The 15,908-nt window shown below is 37.2% G+C and overlaps 1 protein-coding gene and 1 long non-coding RNA gene across 3 annotated transcripts; one reads left to right on the top strand and one right to left on the bottom strand.

The window, feature by feature from the left end:
• Positions 1-517: 517 nt before the first annotated feature.
• Positions 518-15,908, bottom strand: c15h3orf52 (chromosome 15 C3orf52 homolog). Of its 2 annotated transcripts, none has more exons than XM_082179404.1 (8): positions 15,563-15,908; positions 11,163-11,249; positions 8,077-8,133; positions 7,677-7,812; positions 4,540-4,676; positions 2,301-2,371; positions 1,927-2,096; positions 518-1,761 (listed from the first exon to the last, which is right to left on the bottom strand). In XM_082179404.1, the coding sequence occupies exons 1-8, from the start codon at positions 15,638-15,640 to the stop codon at positions 1,754-1,756; spliced, it is 744 nt and encodes a 247-aa protein (XP_082035530.1). In that variant the 5' UTR covers positions 15,641-15,908; the 3' UTR covers positions 518-1,753. The 2 variants fall into 2 exon arrangements, with proteins under 2 accessions (XP_082035530.1, XP_082035531.1); XM_082179405.1 differs by having other exon boundaries at positions 11,163-11,240; positions 15,563-15,900.
• Positions 4,683-7,501, top strand: LOC309505932. The gene is made up of 2 exons (XR_014208598.1): positions 4,683-5,701; positions 6,448-7,501. It is a non-coding gene; the product is annotated as an uncharacterized lncRNA (long non-coding RNA).

Below are 15,908 nucleotides of genomic sequence, written 5' to 3'. Positions count from 1 at the left end.
TTTCCCTCATTTTAGGGTTAACATACTCAGAGTTTTCACTTAACCTCCTTTCTGAAACAGGCCCCAGACCTTTACCTGCAGCCATTGTGGCAGGACCTGCCTGTCCCGCATAGGCCTCGTCAGCCATCAGCGTGCCTATAGATGACGTGGATGTCCTTCCTAAATTTTCATTCGCCAAGCCATGATGATGATGGATGCATTGATATATGATTGTTTAGGTTTGTTGATACCAATGTTGATAGCTTGGTGGCTAATTAATTACTATCAGTGTCAATTTAATGCAATAAATAAGTGTCATTACAAAACAAATTCTGCAATAAACAGGCAACAGAGCCCACTTCATTTTAGCTCTGTTTTATGTATTGTCCTAATAAAATAACTGTATAATATGTTGTTCTTTACGTTCTGAATAATCATTCTGAGTATATTAAAATATATTTATATCATACACTTCAGTTTTCTATTAATAAAGTTTTCAAAATCTTTCCTAAATAATCATGAGTAAATACAGTGAAAAAACAGATGCAAAAATAGTTTATTTTTCTAGAGCACAAAATGTACAGGTATATGAAATATTGAGTTTAAATCTTCCCAAAACATGCTTAGCAGGATCAATTCTGTGAAGTATTTTGTAAGACACTTCCTTAATTTTGACACAAAACTAAATTAGCAATTTCCATGCTTTGACCCAAGAGATATTAGTGTGGGTGTGATAGATAGGGTGTGTTCACACTTGGCATGTTTGGTGTGATTAAAACGAACACTGGTGCGATTGCTCTGTTAGTGCGGTTCATTTGAATAAGTGTGAACGCTGTCATCCGAACCCTGGTGCGCACCAAACAAGCGGACCGACACGGTCTCGGTCCACTTCCAAACCAACTCTGGTGAATGAAATATGAACACAATACGAACCAAAGACATGACTAACCAAAAACAGGACATGATGTCACAAGATGCAACCATGAAGGGACAGAATGCTTAAGCATACCTGTTTTTTTCTCATAATAGTTGCGGACCGGGACTAAATGTATAATATTCGTTTTTTTCGGTCCGGACCAAGAGAACCAAACTACAAGTGTAAACACCCTAAGAAGACCAGCATAAAATATTATATATATATATTTTATACATACACACACTGTATATTTAATGTAGACAGACTAAAATTGTTCCATTATAACACATAACACATTTTTATTTTAAAAAAATACGTAAAAAAAAATCTCACACATACAAAGAATGCTCCACCGTGATTAAAAAATGGCCAACCATTTAATAAAAATCAATAAAACTATAGTACACATATTACAGAAAATCATCCTGGAACAACATGGAAGTTCACATCATGGCAACAAGGATAATCTTCTGAGACTTAAACTGTGACATAAGTGTAAAACCCCAAACCCTTTAACAGTAGGCTACATCTATATATTGTAAAATATAATAATAATAATAATGCAGCAAAAACTATTTGTTTGTGTAAAACTATTGTTTTAAATTATCTGATTAAATGTTTTGAAATGTTAAAAAAGGGGTCTTTTTCATATACAATGTGTAAAATATATGAGCAGTGATTATTAAATGTTAATTACAGATGGGTAATTATTATTATTAACAGATCTGTTAAAGAGTACAAAAGACAACCAAGTGAATAACGTGATGTGTGGAATGTTTTGTTTTCTGATGAGGGTGGCAGTGGTGCAAATTCACACATTTGCTCAGGAAAAAAATATCTTGTAGTTGAAGTCCTTATCTACCCAACTGAAAAACAAAAGCAAACAAGAATATCATAGTTAAGTCTACTAATAAAACAAAACCGTATTCATTTGGTAGTACTGCATGCTTTACTGCAACACATATATTTTGTCACTATAGAATTTCCATACTTCCATTTCTATGAATTGTGTTGATGACTTGTGTATTCACCTTCCATACTGAGTGATGTTGGTATGATATAGAAGGGGTCTCCAGTGTCCCGATCATACAAGTGTTGGAGAAGCACATGTTTAACCATCTTTAGGCTCAGAGTGAAGCGTACCAGCTCCTCGTGATCTGAAGGCATCATGAACTGTAGCTTAAACTGGGCTGTAGTGGCCCTGTATCGAAACAAGGGGTTCAACGCTCATTTCTGACAACTTTAACTTGATATCAAAGTGAAATGTTTGTTTGGGCCACACCAAAAACTGTGCTATGCAAAAATGATGTGTGGACGAGGTTTAAAAGGCACACTACAGTCTGAACAAAAAAGTAAATAGAAGAGAAGGTGTAAAATGTGACAATGGAGTGTGAAATTGACTCACTGGAGATGGTTTATGGTGACGTTGGAGAAGTACCGTTCCAACGCAGGAGAAGAACTGTAGACTTCTGTTAGCTGAGGGGAGATGAGATACAGACAGAAAGATCAGGAACAGCACTGGGGGGAAACACTGTCACAGTGAAAGTAGAAGTGCGAAGAAGAAGTAGTGGCGGCTCATACACTACCCTGCTCAGGTCAAGCAAGTTTCAGTTTCTTTTAAAGAGTACTTTTCATGCCCTTTTCATTTTTGGGCTCAAAAAAATAAAATAAAAAAGTACATCTAGTGTGTATATATCTATGCACCAGTCTGCGTACACGTCAGATCAGATCACTTGGACATGGCTGTGTATAAGTGGTAAAAACGATATAAATACTGTTCGTTTTCTCACACAAACCGCTCGTTTCGTGTCTTAGGCCATCAATGTGTACTTACGATGGGGAATTGTTTAATTTGGACGACGGGGAATTGTTTTAATTTGGACTCTGTGCATGCTCTTTGAGACAGTGACCATAGACCTGCATTATATGACTGACAGACAAGAACGGTTTGACCTAAAAATATCAAAATTGAAACTACTACGGTAAAAAAGACACCTACATCTTGGATGCCCTTGAGGTAAGCTAAAACATACCAAAAATTAATTTCAAAGTGAACTATCCCTTTAAGAAGTGTAAACGCAGCCTATGAAGCCCCTCCTTCTGAAAAGCGCAGTTTGCTCTGATTGGTCGGCTGGACCAGTGTGTTTTACTGATATAATAGAGCATAACTGCCTTTGGAGTGACTTTTCAGACCTTTTTCATGCTCAAACAGCAACATTACACACTAAAGTAAGTAAAAAAAAAAAAAAAAAGGAAAAAAAGAAGCATAATAGGTCCTCTTTAAATGGTTAGCTCATACAAAAATGAGCTTTGTTTTATACTCAACCTCAAGTTATCCCAGACCTCTCTTACTTTTTTCTGTGGAACACAAAAAGTGTTTGTTTGTTTTTTGAAAGAAAATAAATCCTGACATCAGTGGTAGTAGCGCTTCTTATTGGATTAGTGAGAATTTATCAAGAAGTAACAAGTGTTCATTTTGTGAAAGCATTGTTTATGTTCATAGTTCTAGAGTCAAATTCATTTCCACAGAAGAAAAAAGTCATGCAGGTTTGGAACGACATGACGGTGAGTAAATGAATTTGTGGATGACAGTATATTCATTTCTGGGTAAACTATACCTTTAACACAAATGTCCTTAATCATAATGACTCAAGGTGTTTCTAGGGGTTTTTGAAATAGTTTAGTGCACATATTGGTAGTAATAGTCTTAGTCACAGGTCTGTTGTGCAATAAGAAAAAAACTGTTCAGCTATTTATGTCTATTAAATCAACCGAAACCAGATTGTAAATGAGCCAGATTTAGCCATATAGGATAATTGTCATATGTTACCATTCTTAAAAAGGCAACCTAAAATTTTAATAAAACAAATTATGACATGAAATGATACATTCAGAACAATATCCATCCCAATACAATACAATCCACCAAACAAATACAAAACAACACCTTAACAACACAGAAAATATAATACAAGCTGCCTGCTAACTTTTTTTAGTGTTCACATCAACAATCCACAGCTTCAACTGAGTAAAAAGACTGCAAGTATTAATAATTAAAACCCAAAGTGTTATTAAGATAATTCTCTGGGTTCAGTGCAACTATGCTTTTTTTTTTACTTCTTCCGTTCAAACTCGGTAACCCGCTAAAATTCAAACAATATATAAATGTATGTGAAAGAGACTTGTATATCTACTGGTTCAACCATCTAGAAAAGTAGTCCCTCCACTAAAATGACGATTTAGACAACTTCACAGCTCAAAGAACACACATTGCTGTCCTGTCTTGCCCTTTAGATGTCACTTGTAAGTGCATTGCTGTCAGTGTAAATCCATTGTTTACCGCACAAACCGAGAGATGAGTCAGAATCATTTTCTGTGGTTATTGATAACATCAGATGGTTGCCATAGAGTATAGCATTGTTTTGAACACGGAACATTAATTTAGTTTCAGATTCAATATTAGTGATGAAAATCAAGTGAAACTTGACAAAAGGTTCTGGTTAACATATCTTTAAAATCCATGAATCGATTTCAATAATCATACATGTCTGTTTGATATGTCTGACATAACATAAAGAGTGTGAATGGGTTTATCAAACATACTTCAGAGGCATAATGTCAAGTAATGGTCATATCATCATTACCTGCTTTTCCAGCTGCAGGATCAGGATCTCTTGGTCTGAAGTGAAACTGCTGTTGTTCACAGTAAAATGCCCTCTGAAGAAGCGCTTCACCACGAACGATGATTTATCATAATTTTCATCCCCATCGTCATCACTAACTTTAAAAACACAGAGGGTTACAAAACAACACTCAGAATTAGATTGTTATACAGGAAGTACTTAAAATTGACAAATCACATGGTTGCAATTCAATTTATAACACATCAAGACATGATCATAAAGTTTATGCTGTTAAAATATGATTAAATGAGTAAAGTATGAACAGTTATGGTTATTTATGTCATGGTTCCATCATCTCAGAAACAGCTGACATGCTGGGAATTCATAGAGAAAGGCTTCTCTGATCTCACTACTTAAAACATCAATTTAAAGCCATATGTTCGAGCCAGATCCGACATCAGCCAAGAACAGGAAGCTGAGGCTACAGTGAGAAAATACGCTCTATAAATGTAAATGAACTAGAAGAAGTGGAAAAACTCAAAATCTCTCATGATCTGCATGGCGTAAAGGCTGTAAGGGTCAATGACATAATGGTTTTTGGTTCAGATGTATGATCTGGTGTACCATGTGGTCATGTGATGTGAATAACATGCAGAAACAAGTCAAACGGGAAGAGAGGACTGTTGCAGTCCTTATGACTGTGGCTGAGTCCCAAAGCTTTAGACAGCTGACTTGTTGCCTCGCTGACTTAACTGCGGTCTTTGCAGGCAGCGTTTGTGTACGAAGGAACCTCACAAAACTGATTTCAGACAGACTTCTGAGGCAGAATAACCAGCCTGATCTCACGGCAATTCGTCGAATTCTACGAGGTGGCTAATTCGTACGAATTCATACGACCTCACTCGTACAAATTAGTAAGATTTTTGCTAAATCGTACATATTTTACGAATTGCCCAATTCGTATGAATTCATACGAATGACCTACCCCTGACCCCGCCTCTAAACCTACCCACCACGTGGGTTTAGACAAATCGTACAAATTCGTACGAGTGAGGTCATATGAATTCGTACGAATTAGCCACCTTTTTATCACTCGTACGAATTCGTACGAATTGGTCGTGAGAAAGTGTTGGAATAACGGTTTAATGATCTACAAAATAGGGCAAGCTTTTGTGAAAACTAGGCGATAGAGTTCTCAACGGGTCGGGTCGGCCCGACAAACCCGACGGGACCCGCGGGTTCGGGTCGAAAATATAAACAAATGACTCGGGTCGGGTTGGACGTCGGGCTTAATTTTTTCCGCTCAGTAAAAAAAAAAAAAAAAAAAAAACATTTATTAATCATCGCACCGTAAAGAAAGGCTGGCTACTGCGTGTAACGTGCATCATGGAGAGGGGCGGAGGCAGACCTGACGCCGCTGCGTGCACGCCTTTAGCCTGGCCTGGAGAAGAAGATGGAGTTGGTGAAAAGTAAATAAAAGTAAGCATACGATTATGTTTGTAGGCTAGGCCTATTTTGTTTAAAAATTCTTCAAAAATTGTGTGGTGTGAAAAGTAGCCCGCCCGCTGGCTGGGTACATGTTTGAGTTCTTTTTATTTATTATTGTGTGAAGATTTTTATTTAAGGCATATTTATATAGCCTATTAATATATTTAAAGTTTATTGTTTCAGTTGTTTGTATTGTTAAAGGGCGTGAACATTAAAGGTTGATTTGAATTCCCGTCTGCTGGTCATGATAATACGTGTATGAGAAAAGAAAAAAAATGCGTTGATCCGTTTATAACGGATATAACGCAGCGTCGGGCCGCGGGGCGGGTTCGGTCAGATAATTCATGTTGATGTGTCGGGTTACATCGGGTCCGGGCTTTAAAAGCCACGGGCCGGGTCGGGTCGGGTTGTAATTTTCAGGCCCGTTGAGAACTCTACTAGGCGATTACTTAATTACTACAATCATTTCTTGCTAGAAATTACATCAAAAGTGGACATTGGATCAATACATTGGTCAAAAATTTGCATAACGTACATTTACACACAAACTGTCCACCAACCGCAACTTTCAGACGCCATCTTTATTTTTCAGCTCAACTGCCACAGAATTGAAAGCACAGGATTGTGGGATATCAAGGCAGTGAAGGATACATCTATGCGGTCTTCAAAACTTGATCAGATGAAGGTATCTCAAGAGACAGGAAGTGAAGCTAACATTGGATTCGGACGTGCCTTGATGCCTTCCTACCTTGAAATGGCACCTCCGAAGGCAGCATTTATCAGTTTTTAGACTCAGCCCAGAAGTGGAGGACACAAGTCTGAGCTTTCCGAAAAAAAGTTGTAATTACAAGTTCTACGAGTACATGAACACTTATTACAAGTTGGAATTATGACGTGAACACACCATAAGAAGTGTACACATGTATTCAAGGAAAATTACTTTTTTCTTGATAATTTTCTTCTCAATTTCTTATTTTTAGAGGAATTAAAAAGGTAAACTCAGTTTTTTTTTTTTTTTTACTACTGTAGGGGGCTAAAAGCTGCTCATTTCTGAAGGATAATGCATCACGCAAAAGATCACACAATTCTCACGGCCTAGAAAAAATGACATCTTCACCCTTTATTTAAAAGCACTTGGTGAACAATACATTATAGTTATCCTTTTTACCCGCTTAGAAAAATGCCACGTTTTATTTTGTGTCACCATACTTGGTCGTGTAACTACTCGTGTAACTGTATTTAAATAGGGAAAACGTGGAGGTGTTTGGTCGCTTCTAACTTCATCTCTGTTTGGTTCCTAATGAATGAACTGGGCTAAGCTAAGCGCTATCAAAGTGTCGCCGCACGCCTGAGCGATTGAGTGCACGCACTGAGACGAGAGAGATATGTATCAACTCGTCTTAGTTAAGGGAATAACATAGTTTAATATGAAAAAACGGAGGAGTATCCCTTTAACCACATTAAGTGTTTTGTTCTTCCCTCATATTTAAAATATTTAAAACATAAAATATTTTACTCATATTTTGATGGTTTAATCAAACTTGTAGGGTCATTAAAAACAAACATCCCCTCTGAACATCACTTCTGGCCACTACTGAATAACAAATTGCAGTAGTGACATTATCAATAACACTCACGGTAGAAAATGAAAATCAATGGAGAATCTATACCTGCACACACAATTAATGAGATCCCAATAACCAGAGCGATGGCTAAGAAGACGAGAAGTATCACCATCCATAGTTTGAGTTTCCACACCACCACCTCATTCAGTTCTGTCTTCAGGCTCTGCAACTCCCTTCGCCACTGCAATCATAAGGTTTTCTTACTGTATCTCAGTGTTGTTCAAAGTCCGGATACTGAGAGCCGTTTAATTTACAGTGCACATATTTGCTTTTGCAAACAGTTTTCAGGACCAGTGATCTTGACAACACATCCTCTTCTAAAACAAATAGTGCACATAACTGGACTAATATACTCAGGAGGAATAAACATGCACCACATTTTACCATACACATTATTTCCCCATGTACATACACCTAAATAATGACTTCTAGTTTTCAGATTTACCCTTGAGGTTTCACTTTCAGTATCCACTTCATGCTGTGTCCTGTTGTTCCCAACGGCCTGAAAACACAAATCCAGACAGGTCAAAGTAAACTAAAGGATCAGTTTGCTGCTTCATTTCTGCATGAGGTGTCAGGGCACACATATCAAGTGAAGCTTTCTTGAATAACATGAGTGAAAATAGGATTAGAGATTAGAGGCACACTTTCTTGTATTTGTCAACCAGACATGCATATTTTTTATTTGAGTCATTGCATATCAAGTTTCAGCGCAAGACAAAGTGGAAGGACCAGCTTATGTAGTTTAATGAAAGAAACTATGATGGTTTTGTGCCAAAGAAAACACATTTTGACATACAGTACATTGCAAATGGTTATGCATGTCAACAATGGCTTTGCATTGGCACAAAACCATCGGATTCATTTATTTTAAAACCTTTCCTGTAGCTCAAAGCAACAGGAAGATCATGGATTCAACAAGGAAATGCATGAACTGATAAAAATGCATACCACAGGGCTGTACGTTAACTTTTTTTGCACATAGCACTGGTGCTACAGAGGATGAAAGTTTTGTAGCACAGGACAAACAGTTGCAGCACAAGTAGAGGGATGAGCGATATGGCAAAAATATCATATCACGATTGTTTTCAGGAAAAATCACTGTTATGGAAAAATGAATAGTTTTACTTTTTCCCTATTCATTTTCTTAAACATTGAGTGGGTTTTCTTTCAATTCAATCATGTGTTTTTCCCTCCTGGGATGTATGGATGTATGTATGCATGTATGCTCGTGACGGGAACAAAAGAGCACACAGTAAAACAAGGGAGGGGTCAGAAGGGCCAATGCTTTACAAAAGACAGAGGGGTTATCTGGTTTCGGCCTCGCAGGTGGGAGAACAGTAAAACTCTAGGGCGGGGGGGGGGTTTTAGAAAGACCACTGTATTTCTTTTTCCAGTTAGACCTGGTTTACTGGGGGAGCAGGAAATTACAGGAGAAGAGACTATAGGTATAAAAAGACTGTCTGTTTTCTGTGTGAGAGGTCTTGTTCCTATCACGAGGTAGCTGTCGTGGTATTTTTTGTGAACAAACCTCTTAAAGAGAATAAAACAACTTCTCTTTAATACAAATTGACTTTGAATGTTTCTTATGCCTGATGCTGTTTTGTTAGTTATTGTTTTTGCTATAACATCACAATTCATGATTTTATCAAGCCTTACAAGGTTACAAAATATATACTAAGGGTGTATTCACACCAGGAAAGTCCGATAGTTCACTTGCTTTGGTCCGGACCAAATAAAATGTTAATTTTTTTGGTTTGGTACGGTTCGCTTTCACACTGCTCTTTTTGCAAGTGAACCAAAATGTGTAAACAAAACCACACGTGTGCTAAGGTCGTCCATTCATTGGACAAGGATTCTCAAGGAAATCAGGAAGTGCAAAAAAAAAAAAAGGCTCAGCATGGAGATATTTCGTACTGCAATATTTGTTCTTTTACTGATTTTGTGTTATGCTCTACAAACGCAATATGAAGAAACTAATGAGTATCATATGATACAATGTCATCATTCTATACGATGTTGTAATTCGGATTTTGAGAAGACGACAATGTGCTGCAAGACGGTTCCGTCAAGCATTTATGCGCGATTAGACTAAAGAGAACGCTCTGTATGTGAATGTCCTGATGCACACACTCATTCATTCATTCCATTCCAATGATGCACACACGACGCATGTCGAACTAGAGTTCGATTCAATCGAACCAAACAAGGTAGGTGTGAATACACCCTAAAAAAGAATGGCAGACATTTAGGCCAAAGTGTGCGAAGATAAAAATCTTTTATCTTTATGTCATTATATTTGATCTTTTCTTTAATAAGAACAAAGATACACAACATAATATACAAATGAAATAAACAGTGCTTAATTTTATTTTTTCAACTACATACACTTATACGCTACACTTCACTGTATAAATTATACATTGATTCTCATTAAAGCTACTCTATTAAAGTTCTTCAGCCAAGTGTAGTGAGTGATTTTCTCTTTTGTTGTTTTATTAACATTAAAGGGATAGTTCACCTAAAAATGAAAATTCTGTCATCATTTACTCACTCTCAAGCTGTTTTAAACCTGATGTTTATGTTGAACATAAAAGTTTTTGAAGAATGCGGGTAACCAAACAGTTGCTGGTCCTCAAAGACTTCTAAAAGGTTGTTTTTTTGTTTGTTTGTTTTTCGTATGGAAGTCATTGGGGACCATCAACTGTTAATACCCACATTCTTCAAAATATCTTCTTTTGAGTTAAGCACAAGAAAGAAATTAATAATGGCTTGGAACAACATGAGAGTGAGTAAATCATGACAAAATATTTTGAGGTGAACCTTTAAGCGACAGCATGTTTACTAGGTGCTGCACGCATCTAGAAACAGCTATATACAAATTTTCTCTCAACTATTTTCGTTCACTTGACTTTAGACATAACCAAATGTGTTTATGTAAACCTCGTGTGTATTTGGCAGTATTAGCACAATCAGACGTGGTTTGACAGTGCGTGCCCGACTGTGCGCGCTTCGGGCGTACGCGCTCAGAAAAGTGCATCATGTCAGAACAGAACGCCAATGAAATGTTTACCCGGCAAAGCTTTAAAGCACGAGCAAATAATCAACTTTTGTGATTGCGAATAAGTGCAGAGTCCTGTGAGTGTAACTCTCCCGCTGCATTAACATGTGATGTGAATGTACGTCGAGTTTTACAGTATTGGGACTGTGGCGCCAGAACTGCAGCTGGTAGAATGTGCGCTGTATCGCGATATAGGCTACTACCATATTTCTTCAAAGGCAGATCGTGGAGACATTAAATCATCCACGATCAAAAATCGTGATATCGCAGAAGCACAAGTATAAAACGACTGTTATCATGTCTGAAAACAAACATGTAACAAAACTGTATCGCACAGACCAATCTTTTCGTAGCAAAACTGTACAGCCCAGCCTTAAATGCAATGTAAATCACTTTATATAAAAGCGTCTGGCAAATGTAAATAATTTATTTCTTCAGCCAATCAAAAGTTATGAGTAAAAGGCATTTACCTGTGGTGTTAGAAGATTAGAAACTTCATCTGTCCCCTTTTCGACGTCGTATGTGCAAGATCCATTTCCTGGAATCACCTGTGAACACTTGCACAATTTACAAAAGATACAAATATTGGTCTGTATAGTTGCAGTGTTTTTTAATAATATATCTTTAGATATAACGGCCACTAACAAAACAGTGCCAAACATGGCAACTGGGTCAAGGTCATAAAAGAGAGTCCATCATGAGGAAAAGGGTAAATCTTTTAAAAAGAAGGGAAAAACTAGTTTTAAAATGTGCCACGTTCTTAGAAATGTACTCTTTGTAATCATGTTGTTTTGAAATATATTTATACCCTTTTAAAGAAACGACTCAGGCAACCATTATGTAAACATTTCCTAACCACTTTGTGTGTGTGTATACACACACACACACACACACACACACACACACACACACACACACACACACACACACACACACACACACACACACACACACACACACACACACACACACACACACACACACACACATACATACATACATATAGTTCTAAATGGTTCAAATCTGGACTCATGAACTCAAAAAAACATGAGCCTGATGGACTTGTTCTCAAGCCTGGTTGTCTCTCCAATTTGGGAATATCAGAATATCATCTGATCATTCCTTTTTAGATAACTTTTCATTTGTGGGAAGCAAGTTATTGTGCAATATTCTCCTGTACTCCAAAGCATTATAGCTTTCTGAAATTGCTTAGACACTAAAAGTGGCACTTGAGGCCCACTCAGTGAAACCGTTGACTCGTATACTTAATCTTCAGACCAAGTCTGCAAAACTGCAAGCAAATGATCTGCTTTACACACAGTTTGCAGTTGTAAAACAGACCTTTTGAAAAAAGCTAAACACATTTCTCTACATTAGACACATTACTTAACTAACAGCTCTTGTGTTTCATTTGGGAAACACTGCCATATACTGTAGATGGCACAATCATTTCCCAATTACCTACACCCAACGATCATGTGTGAAAACACTTATACAGGATTTGTTCACTTAGAAATCAAATTTCATTGTTTTGAGGGAGAAATAATTTATTTAACCCCTTTGTTTATAGTGTAAAAATACCAAATTTTAATTTAGAAACTCAATGTTTCGAGAAACACATTTTTCATCCTTGCATTTCTGTGTATTTTGTAAATATATACAAGTCACCTCTATTTCTCAAGACTTGAGGGTGAGTAAATCATGCGGTAATTTTCATTTTTGGGTGAACTATCCCTTTAAAGGGGTCATGAACTAGATTGTTTTATTATTTTATAATGTTGCCTGGGGTGCCCTTATAATGTAATGTATGATTTTTACATCAAAAATTGTCATAATTTATAAATAAAAGCCATTTTTCCAAGCCTGATTTCAGCCTCAGATTTGAACGCTCTGTTTTAAGGGGCGTGTCTGCTGTGAGACTGCAGTGCAAACGCCCACTGCTGTGATTGGCTGACATGCTTGCATATGAAATAGCTAGTATTACATGAACTCTCTCGAAAACTTTTACTACGTTTTTACTATTACAGCTATCGAGATTAACAAATCGTGAAAAGTATCGTTTAAAGCATTATATTTAAATCTATTCCATCACATGAAAGGTTGCAGCATGATGAGCACTGACTGAGCAGATGACAGTCTGTTGATCGCGTGAATAAAGATCTTATCATTGCAACGCAATTTTTGCACTCTCACAAATGCTTACACCAAATCACAATGCAAACACGATGTGAATGCACAGTAAGAGCTTCGCTGTGTAGTGTAACAGTGTCATTATTTCATCACGAGTTTGGTAAGTGTCCAGATAAGCTCTCGCGGCTCGCGCTGTGCTGTTTGATTGACAGCTTGGGCGATTGGAAAGGGATCGTTCTTTGATCGCTTTCTGTATATAATTTAATAACAGTTTAAAAAAGATTATTTTCATAATACTACGAGAAATTATGTGAAGTTGATCGTTTAGTCACTGATGCATAAACAGAACGATTTTAAGAGAAATATCTGAACTTGAATAATTACACAGAAATCGCAGATCAGGCATTAGAATACACATGGTTACTTACATGTTGCTGGCAGATCCGTGTCGGGAAATTGTGATTGACTGATTTAATAAAGTTTAACCATGCTGGAATCCGAAGGAAGCTTATGCAGACTGTCTTCTTCCACAAATAGGCACTACACAATATTTAGTAAACAGCATGTTTATTGCTTGGAAGTAGCTCGATCCGGTTTAGCAATTATCATGTCGTCCTATGTTATTTAGCATGTTTGGGCGAATCGGTGGGCGGGGCTAAACAGGCCGTGTTGAAGTAGGCGTTGATCTTCTTTTGTGGAGGCGGTGTTTTATCCTCTTTGACGTCATAGTTCCCCACTTTGAAAAAGGAGTCGTTTGCTGAGCCTGATGTCTATAAAAGCTTTTATTGGACTAACAAGGTAGTTTTCAGTTCTGAAACTTACAGGATATTATTATAGTATGATGATCTCTTATATGTCAAAAGCTCAAGGAAATTTTGATTTCTCAGTTCATCACCCCTTTAAAACAGGGACTAGTCTTAAAGGGATAGTTCACTTTGAAAAAAATGTTTGGTATGTTTTAGCTTACCTCAAGGGCATCCAAGATGTAGGTGTCTTTTTTTCCGCAGTAGTTTCAATTTTTATATTTTTAGGTCAAACCGTTCTTGTCTGTCAGTCATATAATGCAGGTCTATGGTCATTATCTCAAAACACAAGCACAGAGTCCAAATTAAAACAATTCCCCGTCGTCCAAATTAAACAATTCCCCATCGTAAGTACACATTGATGGCCTAAGACACGAAACGAGCGGTTTGTGTGAGAAAACGAACAGTATTTATATCGTTTTTACCACTTATACGCAGCCATGTCCGAGTGATCTGATCTGACGTGTGTGCAGACTGGTGCATAGATATATACACACTAGATGTGGCCTTGTCTACGGCAGTTCATTGGAACGAATGTCTTTAAGGCGACATCTAGTGTATATATCTATGCACCAGTCTGCGTACACGTCAGATCAGATCACTCGGACATGGCTAAGATTTCATAAGTGGTAAAAACGATATAAATACTGTTCGTTTTCTCACACAAACCGCTCGTTTTGTGTCTTAGGCCATCAATGTGTACTTACGATGGGGAATTGTTTAATTTGGACGACGGGGAATTGTTTTAATTTGGACTCTGTGCTTGTGTTTTGAGATAATGACCATAGACCTGCATTATATGACTGACAGACAAGAACGGTTTGACCTAAAAATATCAAAATTGAAACTACTATGGAAACAAAGACACCTACATCTTGGATGCCCTTGAGGTAAGCTAAAACATACCAAAAATTAATTTCAAAGTGAACTATCCCTTTAAGCCTTGTCGGTGAAACCGGGGTTACGACTTTCCACAGTTAAGTATTTCACCAATACCAGCAGCTGAAAGGCTCCCCACACAATGACACCTCTTCCCCCATGCTAGAGATGCATTATTATTATATTTCTCGACAGATTTTCAAAGACACCACCAAGGAACATCACCATGCAACTCTGTCTTTGATGTTTTTCTGAGACAACAATGCCTTTTTAAGCAGTACATTTGCTTAATTTTTGCTAATTTACTGAACAGGTTGTGGTTAAGACCATTAAAAGCATTTAGCCATTTTTTTTTTTTTTTGACCCAGAAGTGTGAGTGTGTTTGTTTTTCAAGGTAATTTATTTTGTTTGTAACAATTTCCTGTATTCAAGTCATTTCATGTATGAATCCAATTTCTAGTGTAGTGTGTTTTATAGAATAATAATGAAATAACAGATAAGAAAAAAATGTGTCAGGTCACTTATCCACATTATGATAATTCATTAATGGCCATATGTAGCCTTGTGATCCTGCAAACAAACCTAAGATGGTTTGCTTATCTTAGCTGGTCTCCAAGCCTGGTCTGTTGTCTGGTTTTATAAGTTTTTAGGATAATCATTAAACTAGCTGAAGACCATCTTGGCCAGGCTGGGAGACCAGTTTAGACCAGAAAACTTCTCAGCTGGGTACATACATGGTATTCTATGAAGCTGGAATACAATAATGTACAGAAATTACATAATATGAATGTAGCCTAATAATTCAGGTCATGGTATGCATTTAAGTACTAAGGTAGCATACAACTACAGAAGGCTACTTTTTGTACGGAATTAATAAGTAAAATCAAAGCGTTTTTCCATAGATTCTTCGACCAAAAAGCGATTATACAAGTCCCTCAGGTTAAAACTAGTGCTCTCTAAACTTGAACGCGCTTGCCCAGACACCGTGAGAAACTAAACTAGTCAATGAACATAAGACTAGATTAGAATGAATAAAATAAACATTTTTGCCAATTTACCTCAATTCCTTGGTCACCGGGGTCGTTATTGTTGTCACAGGCAGCTTTAAAAGGCTTTAACTCCAGCTCGTCGCTCATACTTCCATAGACTCTATTTCAACAGACAACCTGCACACCCGGAACTGACTGGAAATGAGTAAGAATTACGTTTCCCCCGGAGCTGTGTTGTGGCTAGAAACAATGCCGTGTTCACAAATGTTACATTTTTTGGATAAAGAATAAATAAGCTGATTCCATGTTTCTTCTCAATGTGGATGCTGTTAATGATAATACAGGTAGCCTCCAAGTGTTAAAGCGTGTCTCGTATTTCAATTGCGAGGACTGTCTGTGTAATAAAGCGAAACTG

Source organism: Leuciscus leuciscus, assembly GCF_965113295.1.
Source record: "Leuciscus leuciscus genome assembly, chromosome: 9".
NCBI classification, from domain to species: Eukaryota; Metazoa; Chordata; class Actinopteri; order Cypriniformes; family Leuciscidae; genus Leuciscus; species Leuciscus leuciscus.
The sequence above is the reverse complement of the archived record's forward strand: the minus strand, read 5'-3'. Positions and strand labels throughout refer to the sequence as shown.